The sequence below is a fragment of the Tyto alba genome, unplaced genomic scaffold, assembly GCF_018691265.1.
Source record: "Tyto alba isolate M040663 unplaced genomic scaffold, T.alba_DEE_v4.0 Super-Scaffold_2, whole genome shotgun sequence".
Lineage (NCBI taxonomy): Eukaryota > Metazoa > Chordata > Aves > Strigiformes > Tytonidae > Tyto > Tyto alba.
The window spans coordinates 29085942-29112761 of NW_024881282.1; the positions used below are offsets into that span (position 1 = coordinate 29085942).

The 26820-nt window shown below is 40.5% G+C and overlaps 2 protein-coding genes across 2 annotated transcripts in view; one reads left to right on the forward strand and one right to left on the reverse strand.

Moving 5' to 3' along the window:
- STAB2 (stabilin 2) overlaps positions 1–4326 on the forward strand; it is an 89136-nt gene extending 84810 nt beyond the window's left edge. Inside the window, exon 69 of the mRNA XM_033008027.2 lies at positions 1–4326. Coding sequence (XP_032863918.2) covers positions 1–51 — 51 coding nt within the window. The 3' untranslated portion in view covers positions 52–4326.
- NT5DC3 (5'-nucleotidase domain containing 3) lies at positions 4324–24647 on the reverse strand. The gene is made up of 14 exons (XM_042793018.1): positions 24477–24647; positions 20926–21110; positions 16766–16840; positions 16203–16258; positions 12468–12558; positions 10626–10763; positions 9090–9150; positions 8756–8858; positions 8515–8616; positions 7458–7539; positions 7027–7113; positions 5702–5842; positions 5264–5328; positions 4324–4609 (listed from the first exon to the last, which is right to left on the reverse strand). The coding sequence occupies exons 1-14, from the start codon at positions 24526–24528 to the stop codon at positions 4348–4350; spliced, it is 1500 nt and encodes a 499-aa protein (XP_042648952.1). The 5' UTR covers positions 24529–24647; the 3' UTR covers positions 4324–4347.
- Positions 24648–26820: the final 2173 nt, after the last annotated feature.

Below are 26820 nucleotides of genomic sequence, written 5' to 3' on the forward strand. Positions count from 1 at the left end.
GATTCAGATGACCAGCAGCTTGTGATGAGTGGTCCTCATGATCAGAACTGAAGACCGAATTTGGCATTAGTTCAATTAAGAAACACATTTCTATTTACACTTACTGTGAAAAAAAAAACAGCACCTACACGTTTCAGGGAATAAAATCTCGTTACAAATTAAATACCAAAAGCACACAGCTTTGTTTAAGATGCAGTCTATGGAGTTCACAGAATTAACAACCCCAGAAATGTCAGCTGTATCTGAGTAATACCAACTGTGAGTGCCAAATGCAAAACTGAGTCCCAACTAACCTACCCAGAAGCAGACACCTCTCCGTGAAAAGCAGATTTTCACTAGCCTGCTATTTAACTGCTTCTATTCTTTTCCACAGATTTAAAATGGCCTCAAACACACAGGGCTGCTGACTTGGCAAGTATCCTAAATTTGCTAGTACTCCAGCTCTACACATTCGTTTTGGCTCAGTTACAACTACAACTGGCAAGTGTGAAGCAGAACACGTGTTAAACCTGTATTTTTAAACTGAGGAGACTTTTTGCTAGGATACCTTCTTGTAAGGATTTCAGCAGCAGGAAATACAACCTTCCTGTTTGCCTCGCTTGTCTCCTCCAGCTTTTCTGTCTTTCCTCAAACCCGTACAAAGGGAAATCACTGTACAAAGGGAAATAGTAACTGTGGCAGCTTTAGTAAGAAATACAGGTGATATGAGAGCATTCAAACAGTAATCAAATTTTACTTGAGCCATTTTTATGAAATGCGGACAAAGATGAGCATAACCTTGCCATGTCATGTCCACATTCAGTTTTTTGGCTCCGAGAAGCGCAGGAGCTACCTGCTTGCTTGCACACCATCTCATTACCAAGCACATTAACACTGCCTTTCAGCTGAGGCACAGCAGTAACACTTGAGATTTTCACAATACTATTAGAAGTGAATCAAGCTTGATTTTGATTCGCTGTCACGTCCTTCCCTCAAAATATTACTATCATAGCAAATTGTGAGAATGCTATAGAAACCAGAAAACAGCAAGAAAATGAAGATAGCAATAAGACAGTATGAAGACAGCAGCAGTAACATTCCCTTATGGAATGCTCCCCGCAGCAGAAGGGAAGGTGTCACTCCAGGAACGCGTTAGTTACCCCTGAGAGCAACCCCGGGGTGCCTCCCCCATCAGAACAAGGCATGCAGGCAAATCCGGGGTTGTTGCCACAGCTATCAAGCACGACCCAGGGAATCTGATGCGTAAATAAGCCTGGATGAAAGAGGCGGGCTGAAGGAATTGCCCTAACTCCTTCCCTTGCCCCCTTGTAGGGCACTCAGCTGCTTGTCTTTACCTGTAAAATATTTACAAAGTTTAGAACACAAACACATTTAAACACACACACGTATTTAGGGGGCTTAGCTCCACAAAGTTCTGTGATTAATACAACTCACATTCTTTCATTCTCCCCAATCACCAAAAATACTAAGGTTCACAGGGACCAGAAGATAAAGTCCAAGCATTTATTTTTGTAATAATAATTAAATATTTTTATCACAAAAAAGTTCCACAATTCATTAAACTCTTCTTTTACTGACAAACCATTCTCCTCCGTGTTTTTGACAGAACAGAATGAAAATTTCTTCTTATTTGGTGTTCAAATGAACTCCCAGTATAGACATTGCCCTTTAAACATTCTCAAAGATCTCTCTGAAGTCAGTAACATAGCAAGGTTAAATAAATAATGCAGTAAATAAGAAATGCAGAGAGTGACAAGATGAAATCATTAACTTTTGGAAATGTCTTGCATTTTTGTTAAGAGAAGCATTCTAGCACTGAAAAATAAACAACACACTTTAAAAATCTCACTTAAATTCATATTATACATTATTGGGTTGTTTTAAAGGAACATAATCCTCCCATAGTATTTTTTTTCATGCAATGGTGTTTATTTCAAGAAGTCATGCAAAATAAACAAGATTTTACTTCAGCTGGCCATTGTAACGTAGCTTTGTACAGAAGTTCGATTTGTAAGTTAAGAGAAAGGAAAGGGGAGAGGAGAAAATCATCTTGAAACAAAATGTGTATTGTGTAGATAACATCATCCAACCCAACTGTTCCTGTTTAACACAGGAAAATTAGGCAAACAAAACTGACTCCTAGCCAGCTTTAAAAGAATAAACATCACCAAGATATAACCAACATAACATTATCAAATTCAATAACGCAGAACTGAGTAACACAGTATTATTATTTGCTGGTGGTAAGATGGAAAATGTACAGTGGTTTGGCGTTATGTTTTTTTTTTCACAGTACATTGAAATCTCTGGAGCACGAGAGGTGCTACGCGCACCTAACACCAAGTTCAGTTCTAGCTGAGCATTAGGATAAAGAACCAAAGGCAAATCGGGGATATTTCAATCCCCACGTTTCATTATCAAGTTATGCTAAGTATTTCCCACACAGCCCCACCAACAAGTCTCCTGATAAAGCCAAACTAATTTCCTGCAAAGCTTTTTCTTCCAGCAAAACAGCAGGACTGGCAGATGAACTGACTCCTTTCAAGTATGTTCACCCCTTTAAATACACACACACACACTTCAGGGGTGTTGCACATCAAGTTTGAAACAGGAGAACAAGAAAACCATTAACATAAAATCTTTAACCACCTCGGATGACTTCAGACTGATTTCAAGCATAAAGGAAAACTACTTAGGAAATTGTGCAGGCTAGATTAGAATACATTCTTTACTTTGAAAACATGATTTTAAAAATATGAAAGATACGGCATATGAAATTCAATTCAATTCAGGTACTTGCACATAATATAGACAGGTTAAAAAAAAAAAAAAAACAAACAAACAACTTTTGGTCACCAAAAGTTTGTTTACCTTACAATCATGGTAGAAAGCAAGTGATATCCCAAAATGAAGAATATCAAATGCTATATGTTTTGTTAATTGCATGCTTTTAAAAATGGAGCCTTTAGTAACTAAAATTTGAAAAGCACTAATCATATTATGCCTTCTAAAATGACAGGGGTGGGAAGCACCAGTTAAAAAAAAAAGCAACAAAAAAACCCCACACACGTTTCATTTGGATGCAGAGAAAGGAAAGCATCCTTATTTAAAAACAACTATATAACAGTTCCATAAAGTGCCTGTTTGAGGAAACACATCAACAGATGTTTTCCTTGTGCAAAAATCTGACATTTTTAAGCTCAAATCTTTGGAACATATTTTGTGTCATGCAACCTGCAATTTCAGTAATTCAATAGAACTTCTAAATTTGCACCTCCAAAATTATTTTGCTTGATGCAAAACTGTCCACCACCCCCAATTCAACCTTCGGGACTTGAGCTTAAATATCGTTATCAGAAAACTCTGATTTTCATTTTCTCATTTCTTAGTTTTTAACTCATTTGCCCATTGTGTGTGTTTGACTGTAAAAGTCCATTACTGAAGGCTGTATGAAATACATTCCCTCCTAGGGAACAGCAAAACCACATTGCCTACCACTGTAAGACACTTAAAATTCTTAAAAGCAGCACTTAGGATCAATCTAAAGATTGACAGAGATCCATCTCCACTTTGAAATGCAAAATGCAAAACGTCTTGAAATGGCTTTATTATCGGAGAGCGGCTATTTAAAGTGTTTTGAAACTTAAAAAGAAAGATGCTGAAAAGTTAACAAAAGGAAGCTGAGGCAGCCCAAGTTACTGCCGCTTTCAGTTTTAGGCTCAGGCCCACCTACAGCCAAGCACAGACATTACAAGAACAGACACAGCATGGACAGGAGGAAAAGCCCATCAGGCTGAGGCAGCCAGTACTGCAAACACTGCACTGCACTAGAGAGGTCGGTGCAGTCACAGGTAAGGCTCCAGCTGTGGCAGGAAGGAAAGGTAAGACACGTATACCATGACTCTCAGTCTCACTGTAAACCAGCTTCTAACGGCCTATTGCTGAATTACTAATACTGGATTTAGGCTTTTCAGTGCCAAGATCCATTCCAGGCTCCAGCTGGGGAGCTGAACAGGGCCAGAACAGAGAGTACAGGTGCTTCTTTGTAAACCGTAAGGCTGCGGATTGAAATTTCCAATGAACAAAACAACCACCCCAGAACACCACCAAACCTTCCCCTCAAATGTGCCCTCCCTCCCTCCCAGCCCACAACTATTTTGGCAGTCCATCATCTCTTCTGTAAGTTTTCAGATCTCCGAGCAGGAGAGGAGAAAACAGGTACAACACTTGTGAGAACAAGGGTGACTTACATCTAAATCAAGATTTAAGTGACTTAAATTAAATACATGTATATTAACAAAAAAAAAAAAAAAAAATTGCCCATTTTAGAGAGAAGCCACCAAGTGTTTATTTGATCTGAACTGTCTCTTGTAGGAAAGGTATTCTGAATGTACCAGTGCACAGCTGGTCTGACCAGCCAGGGAGTTCATGCTGCAAAGGAGTCCTTCTTGGATAAAACGTGTAATCAGGCTCATAGTTCAAGAGACAGCTCAATGATGCCATGTAGATGTCCGCAAATCTAGAGAGACGTCTTAGGAAATAAGTTGGATTCTCATCAGTTCTGAATAAGCTTCCAAACTGTGCGTTGAAGAAATTCCTGTTCATCTCCCTGTCCCCGGAAAGAAGAAAACAAAGAGAATGAAGTGAACATACCTGCATGCCTCTCTACCAGCTAGTATCCAGAACCTGAAGCAAGCAGCTTCTATAATCTGTTCTATGCATTATTCTCTTGCCATTGATCATCAAAACACTTAAATGCACCCCATAAGAAACTTTTACACCTCTTGCACATATGTAGCCCAGATCTAGCAATCACAATAGGGAACAGAAGAGCTTTACGCTCCTCCCACTAAAATCAGTGATGGTGCTTCCGACTTCAGAAACATGACATCTCAAGCTTTCCTTTCTAAAGACCATGAAAGACTTTTGCCTTCACCTAAATCCTAATGACAGTCACTTGCCCCAAAGATAAGAGACTTTAAAAAAAAACAAACAAACAAACAAACAAAAAAAAACACAACTAAGATTTAGCTTCATGTACACAAAAAAATCTTCATAAGGTTCGTAAGGAAAGGGTCAGAGAGGAGAAGAGCTGCCCAAAAGACAGGTAGAATATTGCTTTACACAGACATTTTTAGAAAGTCTGTAACTACCAGGGAATATACATCAGGGATGGAGGAATTCTGAAGAAACCTATGGAAGACATCACACAGAACACTTAGCTACCATGAAGCATATTGAAAATTCACCTCCCATGTCTTACCTCATTTCCTTTCTTTCTTTCTTCCACTCTTCTAAAATCATTTGTGAATCAGGATCACGGTGAACCTAGAATGTAAAGTATGAATAACAGGTAACTAAGGATGGCCTTGTAAATGAGCCTTTCCACTACCAAACCCTTATCAGCTAAGAGGACGAGAGCAGTGCTTCAGAGATCAGTATACCGGAGGTATCCACACGCATCTTAAACACCCGAAAGCAGGAATCAATCCAGGCTAACCAGTGGAGGAGGGAGACAAGATTTTAAGAAAACTCTTATTAACTAGCCACACAAATAATTGCGTTTATTTATCTACAGTCAAACTTGTGAACTTTAATGAGACAGAAAACACTAGCAATGACAATGTCCAGCATTTAGAAACTTGGCTGGATCCCTTCTGCTATACAGAGCTGATTACACACACACACACAGAGAACAAACCTGCATGTGTTCCAGTAATCCTGTCAAGGTTTGCAGCCAGGTCATAGTTTGAATGTACTTCTCTGCATTCATTATTTTAATCTCTGTTCGTAACTCTGGAATAATTGCACCAGTGCGCCAGCCATGCTTCAGGGTCAAGTCCTATTTACCAAAGATTACAAAATACAAGTATTAATCTTAGCAAGAACTACTTAAATGAACTGAAGAATCTGGTCACTGTTTATCCCAAGGGGGCACTAATTTAATTGCTTCTTATGTATAAGCAGAAATATTAGACAATGGGACTAAACTGTGCCAATAGGCAACAGAACTTAATTTCCGAGTAAGCTTCAAATCCCACATTTTTAAAGACAGAGAGACAAAAAACACATAAGCACTTGCAGATATGCACCAATTCGTTACATTTAAAACAAATAGTAGGAAATTCCTCTTGTGGAAGAGACCTCTGCTGCTGTCAGAAGTATCTCAAGGAAACTGTGCGTTGGGTTTGTGGTATTTACCCATATGCTCAGCTGACAGAAGGGTCCTATTGGGACCCCCAGCTATCCAGGCTCCTTCTGACAGGTAGAGGAGGAGGCAGCTACCACCCATGCTCTCTCCTCCACTGGGCCGGAGAAGAACAGAGCTGCGTCCACCTTCCTTTGGCTCTCAGCCTCCTGAAGCACCCAAACTGACTTTTCTTCTTAAAAGCAGACTGAGGCAAAAATGTTAATATCTGCTGCTGCTGAAACATGTTACCGGAGTTCGCCAGTGGAAAGTCATATCCAGGCATTCATACACAACTAATTACAAACGGGTTAAGAGGTGGTCACTTACTCTAAACTAACAGTCAGCAGGACATTTGTTTGTAAGATAGTAAAAAAGGGCCTGGATAGTGGGGCGACAACCCATAGCAAGATCTCAGGAAGAAAGGTGACAAGAAGATTGGTTCCTGCATTCAAAGCCGAAGTTCATTCAGCTCTTATTACATTTGGTAGTAAATGTCATCCAAATCAGCCACATCCTGTACGTTTGGGTATCTGTGTTAACTCTCTGGGGCATCTGACAAAATCAGTATCTGGATCAAAACACAAACTCACATATTCCTAAGCACAGTTTGTAAACAAGTTAAATGCTACGAGTCATGTGGAAAATATGGTCAGCCTTTTACAGCATCAATTTTCTTCATGGCAAGAAAAGCACTATGGCTTAACTACCGATTCAAATGTTGTTGTATTCAGGAATCTGAAATGAAAGTGCATTATATTGAATAACTGGGAAGGAAGAGAGGAAAACTAAGAGAAAGCCTCATCTTTTATCCTATTTTGTGAAAGTAAATTACTTACTGCCAAGTCACTGTAAATGTGATCGCCAAAGTAGAGAACCTTAGAGCCTCTCCAGCCAGTAAGCTTCAGAAATTCGTACAAGTTACCCTGCAGAAACAACAACACAAACATTGTACCAGCATGCAACCTGCAAAGCATGAAAAAGGGATTAAGTACACCCCTAAAAACATTTTCATATCAAGAATCTTGTCCTCATTCTATATATTATGAATCTCAAATTTTACAGGCAATTTCAGTAATACTATCACTTCAAGAGGCAAGTAAACTGCAGACATACAATACCAACAATGAATTTGTACCACTTCAGTCATCAAAACAACTCTCTTAAAGAACATATCTCCTTTTTAGAAGCCTCTGTGATATCTAAAGAAGCTTGGGATTCTAGGGAATACATATTAAATTTGAACTGACAGAGTTTATTGAAAGCATACCTGTTTGTAAATCTGACCTTTCTGCAGCTTGTGAATTTTGTCCCAAAGCAACACTCCCCTTTCATTCACCTTCCGAAATGGTCTAGAATAGAATTATACAATTGTTACATTGCTGTAGAAATTCTGTCACTCTTTAGGAGGAGATTAAAATTTCAATATTAAAAATACTTGTCTTTCAAAAGGAAAACATGGTCTCTAGCATCTGGGCATTTTGTAATAGACAGATAAGCAAAGCTCCAAAACTTCCACTTTAGCCAGTGAAATGCAATACATCTATCCAGCCTACCTATGATGTTTGCAACAGAGAAGTAAGACAAGGATCCCAGACAGAGGGGAAGAAACAGAGAACACTGTCTGTCAGTAAGAAGGAAAGAACACAAGAAAAAGTGAAGATGTGTAAAAATCTTGCCCAATTCCTCATTTTGTACAACTGAAGAAAGGGGCAGAAGACAGGGGGCAAGACATAACAGCAGAGCTCTTCTTAAAATTAAATTTTAAAAGGGGAAAAAAAAAAAATCCCACTTCCTTCTCACTTTCAAATCATAAGTACATGTAAAGGGATAGGTCTTTTTCAAGCATAAGAGTAGTGCATATGCATTACAAATGTGTTTACTGAATTGAACAACTAGTCCAAATGCTCCAGTCTGTCAGGCAGTCTGCCCTTTAAATATCATGTGTGACTAAAAAAAAAAACCAAAAGCAATGAAAAATATTTCCAGATAACAAGCTGATTCTGAAAGGCACCAAAATTTCTCAGGAAAGTTCCTAGGAAAGGAATACACTACAGCTTACAAGCTAAGATGTTAACAACCAGCTTCTGCGACCCTAACTCAGTGCAGTAGACCCGTGATAGCCACTGGAACTTTCTTAGATAAAAAATGGTAAACACTTGGACTTCAGAACTGGGTGTTGCTGTATTCTGTAATGATCTTAAACAGGATGTCATCAAATAGGATTTCATTTTACACTGCATCCAAATTAAAATATTTCGTAACATGCTCTATAGCGTTATATGGAATAAGATGCTTGAATCATTCTTTACCGATTAAATACCCACCTGCGCTTATCATTGAAAAAGTTTGGCTTATCAGCCTGTACAATGACCACATCAAAGAGATCCCTCCAGTCCTTGCCAACTATGAACTTCATGCCTTTGTCTCTAAAAAGGACAGAGGGATGTTAACAGTGAAGCATAGCAGAAGTCCAGTTCTGCGCAATATAACGAATTACATTCGAGAACCTCATTCTCTCCCTCCTTTAAAAATGTATAGTTGAATAGCAAGCAACTGTTCACTTACACAAAGCTGCTGGGACTGTTTGTGATGAGAAACATCTTCTTGCCATGATCAGCCAGCTTTGCTAACACTGCACGAGTTTGCTCAGCATAGCAGATGTATTTCTCTGTGAGGATTGGGGAAAATGCAATATTAATTGAAAAAGTTTTCATGAGAATTTTCTCTACATTCAACCAAGGGTTCAGAACATGAGGTTACACTTAACAAAGGTACCTTAGACAAGTGGAAATAACTCTCTCAGGCTTTAAAATTTAGAATTTATAATTTAAATAAGGAAGCCAGAAAAATTATTATACAAGTGAAAAAAGCACTGACAGATGATCTCATTAGTACTTACCAATATCTGCTTCAATTGCTCTGTACATTATTCCTTTGATGTGGACATCCCTGATTGAGTCCTGTCAGGAAAGCAACACAGAACTAAAGAACTGAAAAATCTTTTCAAGTATAAAAACCATGCTCACTGCATAGCAGTAGTAATTTGCTTTTAAACTAATTCCTTTTTCTGAATTACACCTTCAACTTTACAGAAATGGCATGTGATGTTCATTATATATATGTCGCCACTAGACAAAGAGTAAGCCTGTCCTCTAAGAAACTAACTTCCTACTTTTGTGAAGTACAAAACTGTATAGCACACGAGCTGTTTTATATAAATGTGAAAAGAGCACTCAGAATGGTGAAGTGGGGTGAAAGCCATCTGCAGAAGCAAAGTCATCATAGATTTCTGATGTCCTTTGGAGCAGAACACATTCCTTTAAATAAATAAATAAATAAACTTTAAATCAGACAAATTTTAGATTATGATCACTCACAAATGCCTTGGTTATTTACAATAAATTTATAAACAGATGAAAGAAGCGAAGTACTCAAAAGGCACTCTGAAGGCATCGGCGGCTCTCCTGAGCCAGCTCTGCTCAGGACAGTGGTACTGCCATGTTGGTACTTACATGGGGTATATCCTAAAAATCCTCAAAAAAAAAAAGGCCACTATAGAGCTTCCAAAATGTTGGTAATGCTGAGAAGTACAGAATTTTATACAAACACTTCAGCAGAAACCACAGAACTAGTCTTCTGATTCTATGTAACCACAGGCAGAAGGGAAAATTACTCTGAAGGTACAAAGTTTCTTAAAACCCATCTGATTTACTTGGGAAAGTGAGAAAAATTCAACCTTCAGGTGCATCACATGCTGGACAACTACACAAGTTTAATACATGTCAAGAACAGGGCCAGGAAAGGGTTTTGGATGGAAAGCCTGTAGAGACAAATACCATCAACTTGGGCATGACCTCTTCTGTTCTTAAATAACCATGACATAAAATAATCTCCTCTGCAGGATACATCCTGAAGAATCAAGATGGTCATATTCCTCTAGTCATTATGACTAGATTTTTTGTAGAAGGAAGAGAGGGAAACAGATAAAATAGATACACCAAAAGAGACAACAAATGATCATATACTAGTGAAGGTACAGAGGCAGTACAACTGAAAGCTCCAAACCAGAATTCACTATAGCCTCATACAATTCTTGCTAGTGAGAAAAGTATACGTTTAATAACAATCAAAAGAAGCTTTATCAATATACAAAAGCTTCTCCAGTTTCCCCCTATCCACTTCTCAAACCTACAAAAAGAGCAACAGACCTAGAATGTCAGATTTAAAACAAATTTCAAACTATTCTATGTTTCTTTTCCAAGGTCTACCTTTGTTTTAATTCACGCTTTTCTGATTGTATAGTAATAATTACTCTATACAAAACCTAAAGTTGAGGTATTTCACTGGAGCTGACACAACAGGTTGAAGCTTCCTGAAGTGCTCAGAGAGAAGATGCACAAACGTAGAGGTTTCCTTAAATCTTAAAAGCTAGTACCTTGACATCTTTGTACAGATGAACAGGCTCATAGTCTATGTTGTTTTTCAGAAAATATTCATTCACACAAGAAAGTAGTGTCATTTCTGGCAAGGAAAATATATCCATGAATTGCTTCATTGTATTTCCATGTGAGCTCTACAGGGGTGGAATAAAAAAAGTGTCACACATTTCTCAGATTAGAACACTTTCATTCATTCGGTAGAAACACTTCACCTTAGTTGCAGATATTCAGCCTTTGCCATCACTGTTTGCACTGTTGGTTCAAAAAGAATCTAAAACAGACTTACACTAAAATAATTCCAACAAAAGCATTGCCTTTATTTTAAGAATTAATCATGACTCATTACTCAGGAGCATTATTTTAATTTATAAACACACAAAAGACAGCACTCAGCTAAAAGTCAAGAGAAGAACTTAGAGGCCTTCACTGGAAGTCTGCACTTCTATGAACAAGAGTTACTGGGTATTGTAATGTGGGGTGGAGGTTTTGTTACTTGGTTCGTTTGGGGGTTTTTTGTAAGTCAAATACTGATTACGACTGCAAAACAATTTACCTCCTTGAAAAGAGATAATAAAAAGCTGTAAGAATCTACAATAACTAATGCAGTAAGAGAAGAAAAGACTTCTAATCTGCAAAGGTTGTGACTATAGTTAAGTTCCACAAAAATAGAGACTCTCATTATACATGAGCAAATACAAACCAAATGCTTCTCAAGGAGATGTAAAACAACCAGCTCAAGACAGCACACTGGTCAAAATCACAAAAACAGAATGGTTGAAGTTGCAAGGGACCTCTGGAGGTCATTTTGTCCAAGCCTCTTCTCAAGCAGGGCCACATAGAGCCAGCTGCCCAGGACCTTCTGAATCTCCAAGGATGGAGATTCTACAACCTCCCCGGGCAGCCAACCCATGCCAGTGCTTGGTCACCCTCACAGTAAAGGAACCGTTTCCTGATGTTCAGAGGAAACCTCCTGTGTTTCAATTTGTGTCCACGGCCTCTTGTCCTGTCACTATCCTTTCCAAAATCAAAGAAAGCATAGACCTGCAGAGACAAAAGCATCCCACAGGGCATGCCAGGGTGATACTCAGAACTGTTGCAGAGACCAGATTTGGAAATTCTAAGTTCAGTCCCTTAAAATGAGAACAAGTGCAAGAACAACAAAATGCTCCACAGCACAAAGAAAGGCCTTTCATGTCAACATGGAATTAACATCCCTAAGTAAAAAGGGTAAAATAAACTTGTTTTTTACTAAAAAGACAGCAGCATTCTTGCTTGGGAAAGAGAAGGGAACCTACCAGCAAGAAGCTCAACTTTCCCCACAAAGTCAAATCTTAAACTTAAAAATCTTTATTTTTTATCATTCATCTTTTGTCAGATCCCCTCACTGCCACTCTGCCAGCTTGTCTGCAAGAAATGCCTTCATACATTTACTTGCTGCTCCATCAGCTGAGCCATTAGACCACCAGGAAGAAGTACATAGCTGGGATAAGGCACCAGATATGGTTCATTTCCCAGACTTTATCAGATCTGCTATGGAACGCTGAGCAAGTCACTTGATTTTTCTATGTTCCGCTTCTCTATCTGTATGACTGGGCAAGGTAACAGGGAAAGAAGAAACTACAGTGAGTAGGAGAAAGAAAATGTATTTGCTACTTTAGAGGGAAAACTTCACATCTAGCACTGAAAGTCAATCATGTATTGAGAAAACCTAACTGCCAGTAAGTACAAGAACAAAATGCAAACACCTCTACCCCCACCACAAAAAAAAAAAAAAAAAAAAAAAAAAAAAAACACACAACCAAACCCCACAACTTTTAAAGAGCAGTTTGTAGTTTTACCTTTCCATAAAAGTCACTCATTTGTTCTAACGGGACATGGGAACCATCATACATTGCAATGACTTCTTCATCTGGGACAACACTGAGGCCTCTGGAAAACAACATTAGGTTTAGTTCAAAAGTCAGATTAACATTTTCAAGTAATCACCAAATGAAAGTCTGAAAGATTAACACCTAGATCTGGAGTTTATTAAAATACTAATAATGCCATAGGAAGACTTTAGTCTGTAAGTTGAAACAGCATCTTTCCTTACAGAACAAGTAACACTTTACCAGGCTGATGCACAGGGAAAGCATTCCAATTTCAAGTAATTTTCACTTTCTTACAGGAAAAGAACTAATTAGTCTCCATTGAAATTACGCCTCAAGAGTTTGTAAGTAGTAGTTAGAGCTTTCAGTTTCTTAACATCCAGTAATTCCTCACTCTGCCTTTTATACAGCACTGATGATGTGATAGTGTTTAAACCAGATTATTCTACGGCATGACTTTGAAGATTCAAAGGAAATAAAAATAAAACCTTTAACTAAATAAGAATTCCTTTTGAACTGTGTCAACAGTTCAGTTTCCAAAAACTTAAGATTACTTGAAGGATTGTTGACAAGCAAATAAAATATAAAAATGTAACAACAAATGGGGAGGAAGGAGACATCATCTCTCCCCAGAGCTTCTTTACCAGCTACTAAGAGACTAAGGGCTTTGTTTTGGTTTGGTTTTGAATCTTTACAGTATCAAGCATCTTGCACTAAAGCATCTAAAACACTGCATGCATGCAAACATCCTCACGAGAGGACACAGAAGTGCTGAGGTTTTGCTTAAGATGAAAGAACACAAGTGAAAACTAGATCATCTGGCCCCTTTTTTCAAGTCTACTTATGTGTTTTGCAGCCTTTTAAGACAGACAGTTACTTCAGTGCCTTCCTTTCTTTGTCTTACCCAGACGTGTTGTGAGGCATTCAAAAATAAATTAATTAATTAATAAGGCTAGTACTTTCAGTGTTTAGCACCCACATCAGCTTTGCAGTGCAAGAGCACGACACATGAACTCCTTCAGGGCTGCTGTGGCAGCAGAGCCCCACATTAACTAGCTCCTTTACTGCACTCCTCAATGTTACACCAACTTGTACATCGCTCTGTGCTACTGCTGGCAGGGCTCCAGCATTCAAGCCAGTATTGTGCAAAAACAGGGCAGATACTTCAGTTTTGTAACGCAGAGTTCAGCGTCACCAACTCCACAGCAGTAAACACAAACAAATGCAATGTGTGCCACATACACACAGAAATGTTAAATGTACACCAAGTCAAATGATCAGAATTGAGGACTGACTCACCTTCTAGTCTGCAGACAGCTATGGCAAGTGGTATTTGAATACCGCTAAAGAAAACGCTTGTGGATCAGGAGATACTTAAGCACAAATCAAGATAGGACAATACACACACGTGAAATCCAGAGAGGAGAGACAACTGTGTAGGCAAGGCTGTAGATTAGTTTCACCAGAAGACTCACAGCCTTGACACAGTTCACAGTCCAGCTCTGTAACCACAAAGTTTGTTTCATTCCACTGACAGCATGGACAGACAGCACCAAAAGCATCACAGTTCACCTACAGCAGTGCTCCCACTGCTGCTCCTGGAGATGTGCATTGTCAGAGGGATACCAGAACTGCTTACACACCACTCAGTGCAAATGAGGCTGTGTGCTTGGACAAGTCCTGCTACCTTCAGCTGTGTAGCTGACCTACACACATACAGAACACATGGAAGGTTAAAACTAAGAAGTACGGATATGTGCCAACTGACAGCAAAGCTTAGTGTTGGTACAGAGCAGAAAGATAACCTTCTTTTAAACAAAATTAAGAGGAAGTATTGAGTGAAATAGTAGCTTTCACTCTCACCCTTGCACACACTCACAAGTACCAAGATGTGGGGCCCTAGCAGTCTGTCCAGAATTACTTTGGGTGATGCACAGAAAAAGGGACACCAGCTCTTCAACAAATCTCAACATCTATCGAGTTTTCTTGACCAGCCATCACATTCTGGCTTTGAAGTGCATTCTGTACTAGGAGTTGACAGCAACTGTGATCTTCTGCCTCTTCATTCTGTCCCACTCTGAGTCATAAGGCAACACTGCTGATGGACTCACCACCCATACATCTTCTTGTCTAGGTCACTACACAGCTCCAGTCATATCACTGTTCCTCCTGACACCATCTCTCAAAGCCTTCAGCCTGGTTTTTTTGTTCTCCCCATCCCCATACGGGTGTTTGGAAAAACAGCATGCAGATGTGATGATATTCTGATGACCAACTGATGCAGGCACTACCAACACATGCCATCCTTTTGTCCCTTCTACCAGTGTTTCTTCTGGTGCTCCTATACATACATATTTCCATTCATACCAATCTTATTATTTCTACTAATACCTCTACAGATAAACATAGCTTTGATTACTTCACCTAGCCTTTAATCTAGTAAACTAGCATTTTTCACAGTGAAAAATGTAAAAATGTGGCAGCCTTTTAAAATGAATCTTACAATCAGTGACCTTCACACTGCGTTCTCTGGTTCCCTCCTAGCCCTGCATAAACAATTCCTTCAAAAACCACGGGAACGGGTTTTGTCAGTTCAAGCATTCAATAGTTATTCTACATCAGCATGTATAAAACACACAAATAAATGGTATAAAGTTTCACTCAGACCCTGATGATACATATAGATCACATTGTTTTGGCAGCTTTAGAGAGCTACTGTGTTGACAGTATGAGCCTAATACTGGACCATGCCATCTGGCTTCCTCCTTCATTTTCCTTCCCTTTCTCTCCCCTCTACCTAAGGGCATCTCAGACTAACTCATAAAAGAAAACACCAACTACGACTGAATCATCTACCTATCTGCCCGACTGGCAAACAAAAAGTAATGAGCACATTATCATAATTTCATGCTACTATATACAGTACCCCATAGCAAATCACTTCAAGGTTGCATTAGCTTTTGGTCCCAGAAGAAAACTTTTTGTCCAATGACATTATGAAAGGTGCTCAGGATTCTTGTTTCATTTAAGATCTTGTACCGAGTGTAGTGTTCATGTCAGTCAAATGTGTACTGCTTCATTACAGCAAACTGAGCCACACTAAAAACTCTCCTGTCAAAGATCACGCAGAGTAAGTCTACATCATGTAATGAAGCACAGCAAAGAGACTGTCAATTTTACATCCCTTCAGCAAACTCAAAAAGTGTCAGGCCATGAGGACACAAAGCAGTTGTGCTCCACTCGGCAAGTATGATGTGGTTGATGTGTCCAAACACAACAAGACCTCTCAGGTGTCTCTACAACCACACCAAAGTCATGCTCACCGGCACCCTGTGACAATTATTTACATAGAAAGCAACAGCCGAGAAGTCATCAGCATATTTTCAGATGTCTTTCAGCACGATTTAACAGCTGGAAACAAAGTGACTCAGCACTGTGTGACCAACCAGCTTGCCAACTCCCTCAGCTCTGAACTGGGGAATCAGCTGTATTGTATCAGTCAGTCAAAGTGTGCACGCATCTGTGTGTACACACAGAGGTGCAAAGAAACCCCCTTCCAGTAACACTGCAACATTCATTCATGTCTGTGCTTGTCAGGGCACTGTTCCTGATGTGAACCTAAGATGTACACTAATAAATGCAACTAAGAGATTCAAAAAATAAGAGTATACATTTTTATTATAAATAGGAAATAATTTTACCCACCTGTAAACTGTTCCCAGCTGAATATAATGAAAAGCATCAATCTTCATTAATAATGCCTTGCAGAGGGAAAGAAAAAAATAATCAGTTTTTATCACATCAACTATTTGACATGAAATTTTAAAAATCAAAGCAATTTTATCTATAACCTTTCTGTCTCAAGAATGCCTGAGCACCTTCACTTCAATCTCCTTCACAGCTTCCAAATTACTTTTATCAACAGTTTTTACATAGGGCTTGCCAAATCACCAAGGAAACATTGTCCAGTGACCTGAGCTAAGTCATGAAGAAATAACCTTTCCTACTATCAGATGCCTGCTTAGGTTTACTCTGTTGCACTGTAAGTTGTCTTCCCCCATGCACCATGAGAACAAAACACCCAAAACTTTTTATACCTGAGCTATTTAAAATACAAAAATCAAGCTTGTTATGGAAGAGAAAAATATGAAACAAAATCCTTACACATCAACGCAGAGTGAAAACTTGGAAGACTTAAAAGCCTTATTTATTTACTTTCACTAGGTTATCAGCGCTACATAACTCATCACAAAGTAATTTCTACATACCCGGTGCACATCATAATGAAGTCCTCTGATTGCAAAATTTGGATCATAATCGTATTTTCTTATTTCTGCAGGATACTAAGAAAAGACAGCAATGATTTGATGTTAAATTCGTAACAAAAACAAGTAAAAAATTGTTTCTGCAGAATTTTAAAAGCCTAAGTATTCTATGTTTTTCATTTTTACTAGTCATTAAGAGGCTTCTTGATAGGTTGATGAGGTTTGCAGGAACGCATGTACAGTGCAAGAAAAGTCAAACATTTTTCCAAAATCCAAGGTCATTGTTTTAAATCTAAGTCAAGCACGGTACCTAAAGTTGGATGTCCACGTACTCTGTAGTGATCACCTTTGAACATTAGCTTCTTGTTCAAAAAGTTATTTTAATATATGCACCTTTGAAAACAAACTAGATTTTATTATCTTCCTATAATTTAATAGCTGTGCTACCTTGCATTGTGAAGTTCCCCCAAGAAACAGACTCTATGAACACAGTTTCCAACTCAACCTTCCAGCTAGAAGCCAAAGAACACGCCCCGAACTTTCCTGCTCATTTCTATTGAAAGAAAAAGCAATGCAACATCATCAGTATTAACAGGAGCAAAAAACAACTTTGGCATTTTCAAGAAATAGAAGCAGCACAGCTGTCTGTTTTGACTCCTTCAGTGCAGATCATACCCCTGAACTTAGATTGCCGAGTTTGAAATGCAGACCTGAGAGGTGTTTAAAGATATGGCACACTGCAAATAAACATGGACTGGGAGGAAGGAAGAAGAGAATTCACAACAGCTCGTTACCTGGAGAAGCCAGGCTCCCTTAACAGAGACCTTCCCTGAGGTACAGTGTGTCACCACGATCAGATCCTGAAAGCAAGTCAAGCGTTAAACACCATTCGGGTGAGTCACTTCAGGAGAACACCACAGTGACCCAACTATATTTACCCTGGACAGCATTTGTAACACCTCATTGTTTAGAGATGCACAGGAATTGGATGTCCATGTCATGTACTCTTTCCTCAGGTTCTTCAGATAGCAGAGGGGGTTCACACCACCTATTAGAGAGTTTTCTAACATTTTTCAGTACAGGCCCATTTTCAGCTGATTGTCATTTTGTCCTGCTTTAAGCATAGGTTAGCCAATGAAAACAAAAAAAACTGTTAGGTGTGCGCCCTGAGCTAAGGGTTTTGTTTCTTTATTTTTAAAAAGCAAAATGCTTCAGTAATCTCTGACAAGGCCCAAGAAAACTATCATTTCTTTGATTAACCAACTGAAAGGCAATCCTTTGTTTTCCTCCCACAGGCTACAGCAGTCTTAGAACTTGATAAATGCATCTCAGGCACATCCTCCACCTTCTCTACAACAGTCTCCATACATATATGGTTAATTTACAAGCCTTCAGGGAAAAAAAAGATTATACAGCTTCAACAGAGGCTCTAGCTACTTTTACAAAAAAATACATAAATCACTGTTTCTCCACAAAGTTTTTATCTATGCTGAAGACTACTTACTCTGCAACTGCTGTAGATTGTGTTTGTACTGAGCACAGACACCTACAAGTTAAAGAAAACAGTCCTTTCTCCTAATTTCTGAACTATCATCCCTACTACCAATTCCAGAAAACATGGGGGAAACTACTGATCTGAACGAAGAACAACATCAAAAGCCCACGGATGGGTTGGGAAGATGTGTAGATTTGGCCAGGGAACATGAAGCAGAAGAGACAAGGGAAAACATCAGGGGAGGATACAGAATGTGATCAATTAAAAATGATAACGTACTGCCCATACCCCGAAGCATTTGGACTTCTTCAAATTTCTGCATACTTCACCTTCCCACTTTAATTTGTTCTACTAAGAAGGATATCTTTTTGCATGCATGCCAGTACTTATGAGAAAAAGATTGAGCCTACCTTGGCACACAAATCAAAGCTTCCTTACAAGCCAAACAACAACAACAAAAAAAAAAATTGCACTGTTTGCTTACCCTACTCTCGGTAGGGATACTGTCCTGGTTTTGGCTAGCAGCTAGTATAGTGCTGCCTTTTGGATTTAGGATGAGAATAATGTTGAGAACACACTGATGTTTTAGTTGTTGCTAAGCAGGGCTTACAGTAAGTCAATGACTTTTCAGCTTCTCATACTGCCCTGCCAGCGAGGAGGCTGGGGGTGCACAAGGAGCTGGGAGGGGACACAGCCAGGACAGCTGAGCCAAAGGGATATTCCATACCACACGACGTCATGCTGAACAATAAAACTGGGGGGAATCGGCTGGGATGTGGCAGCCTGCTGCTCAGGGACTGGCTGGGCATCGGTCAGCGGGTGGTGGGCAACTGCACTGTGCGTCACTTGTTTTGTATATTCCCATACCATTATTATCTTCCCTTCCTTTTCTGTCCTATTACTGTATAATTAACTATCTCTATCTCAACTCACGACTTTTACCTTTTTTCCCAACTCTCTCCCTCATCCCACTGCAGGGGAGTAAGCGAATGGCTGCATGATGCTGAGCTGCCTGCCAGGTTAAACCACAATGGGTACGTGTACCTGGACTGAAACAGCGTTCCAGATAAGGTGGCATAAGGTCCGTACGCTAGGAAATAAATAAACCCAGGAGCAAGAGTTTACATTCAACACCTGCTGCCACTTTTGAGATTAGCACTAAATTGATGTTTATTCTCTTGGACATGCTTCAAAATTCTTTGCCTCTTACACTGCATTTTGTAATTTCTGATGAATTACCTTACACTGCCATGAGCAAAACTGGCCATCTTTCAGGTTGGCTGTGAAAGTCACAATGGGCAATACTATTGAGAAGTTTTTTCTGATGTTAAAGGCAAGGAAAACATTAACAGCATAAGCAGCTACAGAGATAGCATTAATAAAAACTGTTGTCCCTCAATAAATTCCATCAGGATATGATGTATTTCAATAAGCTATCTCAAAAAGTAATTACAGCTCATTTACTGCAACTCAAGAGATTTTAACTGAGACAAAATGGAAAGTCATTACTACCTGAATTAATTCAAATAGTAAAAACAGCACCATTTGAATTTTTGTCTACAAGAATTAGTTTTGACTCCTACAATAACACTGGTTTTTGCAAGAAACATGTAGTTTTAAAAAAGTGTATTTACACATACTACAGCAATTGCTCCCAAGGCATGCCAAAATCTTAGGGGGATCAAGTTGTGTATGCTTGTAGCGCCCAGGAAGTTTTGTTTGTTCTTTCAGGGATATTTATAGATGTTTATATACAGCTCCTAACCTTTAGATTCAAATACGAAAGTAGAATAACACCACTCATTCAGATTTAGGTTGTATAAAATATACAAGCAGTTTCATTAAGTTACCCTGTGGAATTTTTGTCTTCTATTTTCTGGCAAGTCCTACAATCCAATAAATGGTGCCTCTCTCAGTCCACACTCTCTGCAACCTTTTTCCCTACAATACTTCCAGTTTCCCAAGTCACCCACCTCCCCCCCACTTCCTGACACACAGAAACTTCTCCCATCCCCAATCTACACAACAACCAGCTCCAATCTGCATGGATGTCAACTGGTCACAGATGCAAACACAGTGCTTGGTGAGGCAACAGGGCAGAGCTCTCTCTCAGGGGACTACCGAGCTGAACACTTACTTTGGTCTCTCTGGTATCCAGCCTCTGATTACAGAGTCCCCGCCCATGCAGCCCCTTCAGCTAACTCAGATGAAATGCTAGGTGCATACAGAGCACCTCGCAAACACACAGTGCAATCAAAGACCTCCTAAGAAGTCGGGCTAAAAATATTTCATATGGAAATTACTCACTGCACTCACAGCAACACATCAAACAGCGTAACAGTAACTTTTAGGCTCCTCATTTATTAGGGTGACTCCAATAATTGACAATCAGGAAAAAACAAAGAACCACACCACCACCACCAAATTAAAAAATAAAACAAATAAAACTCAATTCCTTAACAGTTGTCAGATTGTACTCTGCTCAAAACTGCAGCTGAGAATAAACCAGGACTTCTGTGGTTCATATGTAGGTGCTGCACAAAATGTGTTATAAGGGAGCCAAGCTAGGACTGAGGCATGAAAAGATGAGTTATGTCCCTCTCAGTTAGAAATTATTTATTATACTCTTTATTCATAAGTTTATTGCTATTCTGTTAATTTTACTTACCCGATGCTCATTAATAAGAAGATCTCGAGCAGCATTGAAGATCAGCGTGTGCAGATGTTTAGAATAAAAGACCAATGTGTAGTCGTAATCAAAACCATAAATTTCAATGTCTGACAGGCTCATTTCATTGTTTGAAAAAATAGCATCCGGATTCAGCATGTTACTCATAATTGAAGGAACCAACTCTGGGAACAGGAGAGAGAAAAAAAAAAAAGTTACACCAGTTTCATAGTTTTATTTAAATAAATACCTAGAAATCCATTAGCAATTTTTAAAGATAGATAAATGATGATGGAAACTATCAAACTAATTCAAACTAACCAGCTAATCCTTAACACAATGCTATTGAAAATGCTGTCCCAAACTTGTCTTGGTGACCCATGGTTTTTACTTGAAGCACACTTTTCTCTGTACAGTTCAAGTAGAGAAGAAGATACATTTTAGCATCTTGCTTATCAGAGAACCCCACCCTCAATAATTTTTTTCCCTAACTCCGTTAACACATTTATTACTATTTCTGAAAATGAACTTTGGAGTTGGATGAGGTTATTGTTATTATCATAACAATTGTCTTCTCCTCCCATTATTTGGTTCAGCTTTTGTCCCAGAAGCAGAACTGACATTGCTTTAATTTCTTTTGCTTCACCATTTCAAGGTTACCACATTACTCAATTTCAACCCAAATAAGTAAACTTTGCGATTGCCATACTTTCCAAACAACAGTTACATACACATTGCTATGCTCAGAAACCTTCTAGCAAATCAGGAAACCAAAAATATTCTGCATATTGTGTACTGCACGTGTACCTAGTGTGTGTAGACCTCCTCCATTTGTAAGGGTATGTTTCTCTTGATACTTGTCTGAAAAGTCTGCTGAGAAGTTAAGACCACTTACGTAGAACCGTAACATATTAAGTAAGTTTAGGACCCACACCAACATCAGTATTAAAAATGTTTGTATTTCTTGTTTAGAAAAATTGAAATAGCAACATTAGAAGGCTAAATGCTATCCTCCTGGAAACACAAAACATGCACAAGTTTTCCTTCCTTCCCTTCCCATATACTATCTTTCTGATCCAGCCTTCCCTATTAGTGGGAAAAGAGGGGAGCTTTCATCTTAAATCTGTGCTTGAAGGGTGAGTTTAAAGGGAATATGCTTTGTTTGCTTACTTTCTACATATAAGCCTAGAAGGAATTGGTCAAGCTTATCTCAACACCTTCAGCCCTGAGGACAGACACACTATGTGCTCCACCGTGGGAGGAAATTGTCCCAACAAGGCAGGTAGGCGGGGACTCCAGATCTGTTCGATAGTGCTCCAATTTGAAAACTCTGGCCAACTTGTAGAAAGGGAAAAAACATTTCCTTTGTAAATGTAATGCCTTAGGCTGCTACACAGTTTTGAGGCAGAGACAATAAAAAACTTTATGTAGATGCTCAATGACAGATGATAATCTGAAACCATTCAACTCTGTCAGATGCCAATATCTAAGTCTTTCAATTTTTAAGAGAGGAAGAACAGCAATTTCACTGAGTTTAATTCCAAGTTTCAAATAAAGTCCAGCATCTCTTCCACCAAAAAAGGATCCCAGGAGCTCCCCACGCTTAAGCTGATGTGAAAAGCTAAATCTCCTGAAATGAAAGATATAACAAAATAAGCCTCAATCAAAATATGAGCTCTTACTATCTCCTGTCACTACTTATAGTAATAAGGGAGATAAACGTTACGCTCAGTTGAGGAACAAAATAATCAAATGCAATTTGACATGCTACTATTAAGACAAATATTCTTACTCTATAAAAAGGTCCACAAATCATTTAATTAACTTAAAGTCATAACCATAGTCTTGAGTGAATTTCCAAAATCATGTTACAACACTCATTTCTGTATTATAGTTGAAGTATTTTTTCTAATGTCAGTTGTGCAGCCTCATGAGTCAACATTTGTTTCAAAGATGTTTATATATCTATATATAAAGATATTTCAGATGAAAAAAAAAAAGCCTGACTAGCGCCTGTCTGAAAACAGACAGTATAAACACTCTGTAGCTATTAGACATTCTGGCTGGCAGATAGCATTCCAAGTGCTACAAACCTTGGGTCAAAAATCAGGACATCTTTGTCATCTTACCACTGTAACTAAGCGAAACATCACATACTTGAAGCCATTGGGTGACTTCGGTTGTAATAAAATACTCTGAATTATTCTAGAAGCACTTGCCTCATCTTTTGCCAGCCCACACCCTCTGACTGACTTGTTTTTTCTTAACATTGCCCTACTCTCTAACCTCAGCTCTGAAGTGTAATTTGGGTGTGGTTTAGAATAAATTAATTCCAATAACAGGAAAAGAAAGATTCAAAATAAAAGGCATTTACCCTCTTCTTCCTATCCCTTATCCCATCCTTCAAAGCCCATAGCATTCTTCTGAGATCTAACACAGCTTATTTCATGTGTGAAATGATGCCAGTTTTATATTTGCAAATACTATGTTTGTACCTAGCACAATGAAGCCCCAGTTCCTGCTCAAGAATCTTAAGTACAGGATAATACAGTAATTTCTTTATTCTTTGTTTTGGGGTTTTTGTGTATGTTTGTTTGTTTTTAAGGGAAAAAAAAACAAGACTAGAGTATTATCCATTGCCACTACAGGACAAGCTTTCCAAACTGACATTGAAGAACACATGCTGCCTCGTTCTCTTTTGGCTCTCTAAAAAGATCACATATTCAAGCACCTTGGTAATACTCTTCCCGGCAGAACAAAGGCAGAAGCAAACAAGCTTCAGGCAAGTATTTAGCCCTTAACTCCTTGCCTAGCTGGGCTGAAGACCAGGGCTTCCCAGAGTCATGCACTTATCACTAGCATTTTAGCCCGGCTTCAGTGCTTCACAGTATTTTAATGGAACCGAAGGCAAAATGAAGAAGGGCATCTAAAACCTCACAGCATTTTAACTTTTTGGAAGAGCAGCCTATTACAGAAAATCCCTCAAAGAAACGGCCAACTTCCTGATTTTCTCTTCACATTCGCTTTTCTCCACATCCCACGTCTCCAACTCCGGCCACAAAAGGGTCCTTCCCTCCCCAGGGCACCCCCGGAGGGTCACAGCAGGGGCGGTGGTGGGGCAGGCTCACCCTTTCTTCAGCAAAAGGATAGAAAAAGGGGCAGCCGCCCCCAGCAGCGCGCCTGGCCCTCGAGACCGCTCGCGGTGACGGCCTTACCCACGCTCCCGGTCTGACACGGGGAGAGCACTGGCGACCACCAGAAGGGAAGAGCCCTTGGACACCAGAGCCGCGGCGACTCCAGGGGACGGCGGCTTCGCCGGGCGCTGCGGGGCGGACCCACGAGCAGAAACCCCACGGGTGGCGGCGCGCAGCGATTCGCCCCCTGAGCCCTTCACGCTGCCGCAACGGACACCCCCCACCATACACACGGTTCGCCGTTCCCCGCCTCCCACACGTATTTATTTCCCTTACGACCCGCTGCAGGAAGCGGGCGGGCACGGCGGGAGGAGGGGGGGGGGGGAGGGTGCCGCGCCGGTGCCGCCCGCCGCTCACCCTTGGTGACTCTCTTGGCCTCCTTGTAACGCGACCACAGGTAACGCTTCATGTCGGGCGGCGGCTGCCGCTGCTGCCGCTGCTGCGGGGCCACAGTGCAGCAGGGAGCGGCCCCCGCGGCGGGCAGGGGCAGGGCCCGGCCCCGCCGCCCGCCCGCCCGCCCCGCCGCCAGCAGGGACCGCGCCGCCGCCGCCGCTGCCATGCTCCGCTCCGCTCCGCTCCCGCCGCTCCGCCGCCGGCTGAAGTCACTTCCTCGGGCCCCGCCCCGGGGCCGCACTGAGGCGGGAGGCGGCGCCCGGCCGGGCCGCGGCAGGTAGCGCCGTCCCGCCCGCGGGCTGAGGGCCGGGGGCGCTGCCCCACGCCCCGCCACGCCCGCGGGCTGAGGGCCGGGGGCGCTGCCCCCCCCCACCACGCACACACACACGGTGGGCGGCGGCGGGTCTGGGTGGTTTTCCCTCAGCGGGAAGCGGCGGGCCCGGGGGGAGCGAACCCAGGGGTGGCGGGGGGGCCCCGGCCCGACCCGGGAGAGCGACTTTACCCCCCGTCCGTAACCGCCGGCAGCGTTTTATCAGCCACTGCTGAAGGTTTATCTCTCGGTTCAAGGTCAAGTGGGGCTGCGTGGGCAACATACCCCCACCCTCACGACTCCGCTGCTCCTCAGGTCTCCCGCTGTGCCAGGAGCTGCCCGGGACTCTTGCACAGCAAACACGGCACCGACAGCAAAGTGTTACTTGTCTGGGCAGCCTGCACTTGAGAAGTGCTATATACGCCTTGCATCCATGAACAACACAAGCTCAAAGCATAAGCTGGATATAAAATGCGCAATACAGAGAATACCATCAAATCCACCCAAGTCCTAATGCTGCTTTGAGGCCCCCCAACTCCTTGTGAAACACTTGCCACTGATAGCTGTAGATCCTGGCCATCTGAAAACTTGAATCATATCTATTCATATTTGGGAAAAAAAAAAATAGACAATGCATGGATGGAGAAGAACAAAACCAGAACACTTCCACAGAGGAAAAGTTGCGGTTCTACATGCAGAATTCCTGATGTGCTCAGAAACTTCCTTTATAACAAAAGGAACATAGTCTTCTTCCAATATAGTAAACATCAAACACTGCTTGTTCTTATACCAAAGAGATCCACATAACCCATTGTCATTTATGTCTGGAAGTTACTCAGCCATTCCTCCCCATATATCTCTAAAGCAGCAACCCTTTACAAATCCAAAGGATTTCAGACTAAATACTACTCTAATTCTCTTTTTTTACAAAGAATGACACCCACCTTATTTTTTCAGGCAAAACCACAATGAATTGAAAGAAAATCAATCAGCCTTGGACTTCAAAGTGTCTGTCAGTGGGTAGCTGCATGTTCTATCCTTTCCATCAAGGCTGAGTTCTTGATTGATGCTACAATTGTGACTGCCACAAGTCTGATAACCCATGACTTCTCAGACTTGGTTACTTGTGGATACAGCTTTCATCAAAGTTCCTGTACTATCATTTATGTTACACTGTCATTTAATTATTGCAGTATGCGATTCTGGTTATACATTACTAAAAATCCATCATGATAAATTCTGGGAACAAGGGGAGAACAAGATGGTCAATATTTAGAAAACAGACAAGGTGAGAGGAAAGACAACTGCATAGAGAATTTCTAATCTGGTACTTGCTTTCTCTGATCTTTCTAGTCAGAGAAGACTTTCACAGAACTCTTTCACTACAACACCCTGGGGCAGAGAAAATTAAAACTCATTTACCTTTCAGCATCAGACTTGCCGTGTACAACTAGAAAAAAAAAAAAAAGTCACCTATGAAATTACGAGACTCAGTGAAAGTCATTCTGAATTCATGACATAGTTCTAGGATATTGTAGGTTTTCTTGTTAGCCCAACTCCTAATTAATCAATTACCTTCAATGAAGCAAAAATGCATTCAATCCCACATGCAGTTCAATATAAATTAATGGAAAAAGGCACATTGTTCTTCTCCTGAACACAGCCTGGACTGGTCTCCAAGTCCTAAGACTATAAATATTGTGAACAATAACCACATTGGTAGGTGAGACATTCTCAAGGAAGAATTACAAGAACTGCTCTGGGTAATACAAGAAGGAGCAGTAACAGGGAAGCCATTTCCAGCAGTCAATGGAGGTGCTGCTGTTCTGGCATAAGCAGTAAGAGAATACTGCAGAGCCAGGGATTTGTGTTCCCTCACTGTGACACCAGTATTATGGTTAGAAAACTTATCTCTAACAGAAGTCTGGAAAAAGACAATACACTGCTCTATACCACTCACACTCACCCCTTGAAACCTGAAGGCTTTGAACTTTCACA

What these genes read in the sequence shown, in the direction of transcription:
- NT5DC3 (XM_042793018.1), bottom strand. Translation starts at nt 24,528, where the DNA reads ATGAAGCGTTACCTGTGGTCGCGTTACAAGGAGGCCAAGAGAGTCACC. An exon ending in ATCTGTACAAAGATGTCAAG is followed by an intron (nt 9,151 to 10,625) that starts GTACTAGCTTTT and finishes CTTTCCTGACAG; the next exon opens with GACTCAATCAGGGATGTCCA. An exon ending in GATTACTGGAACACATGCAG is followed by an intron (nt 5,329 to 5,701) that starts GTTTGTTCTCTG and finishes TTTACATTCTAG; the next exon opens with GTTCACCGTGATCCTGATTC.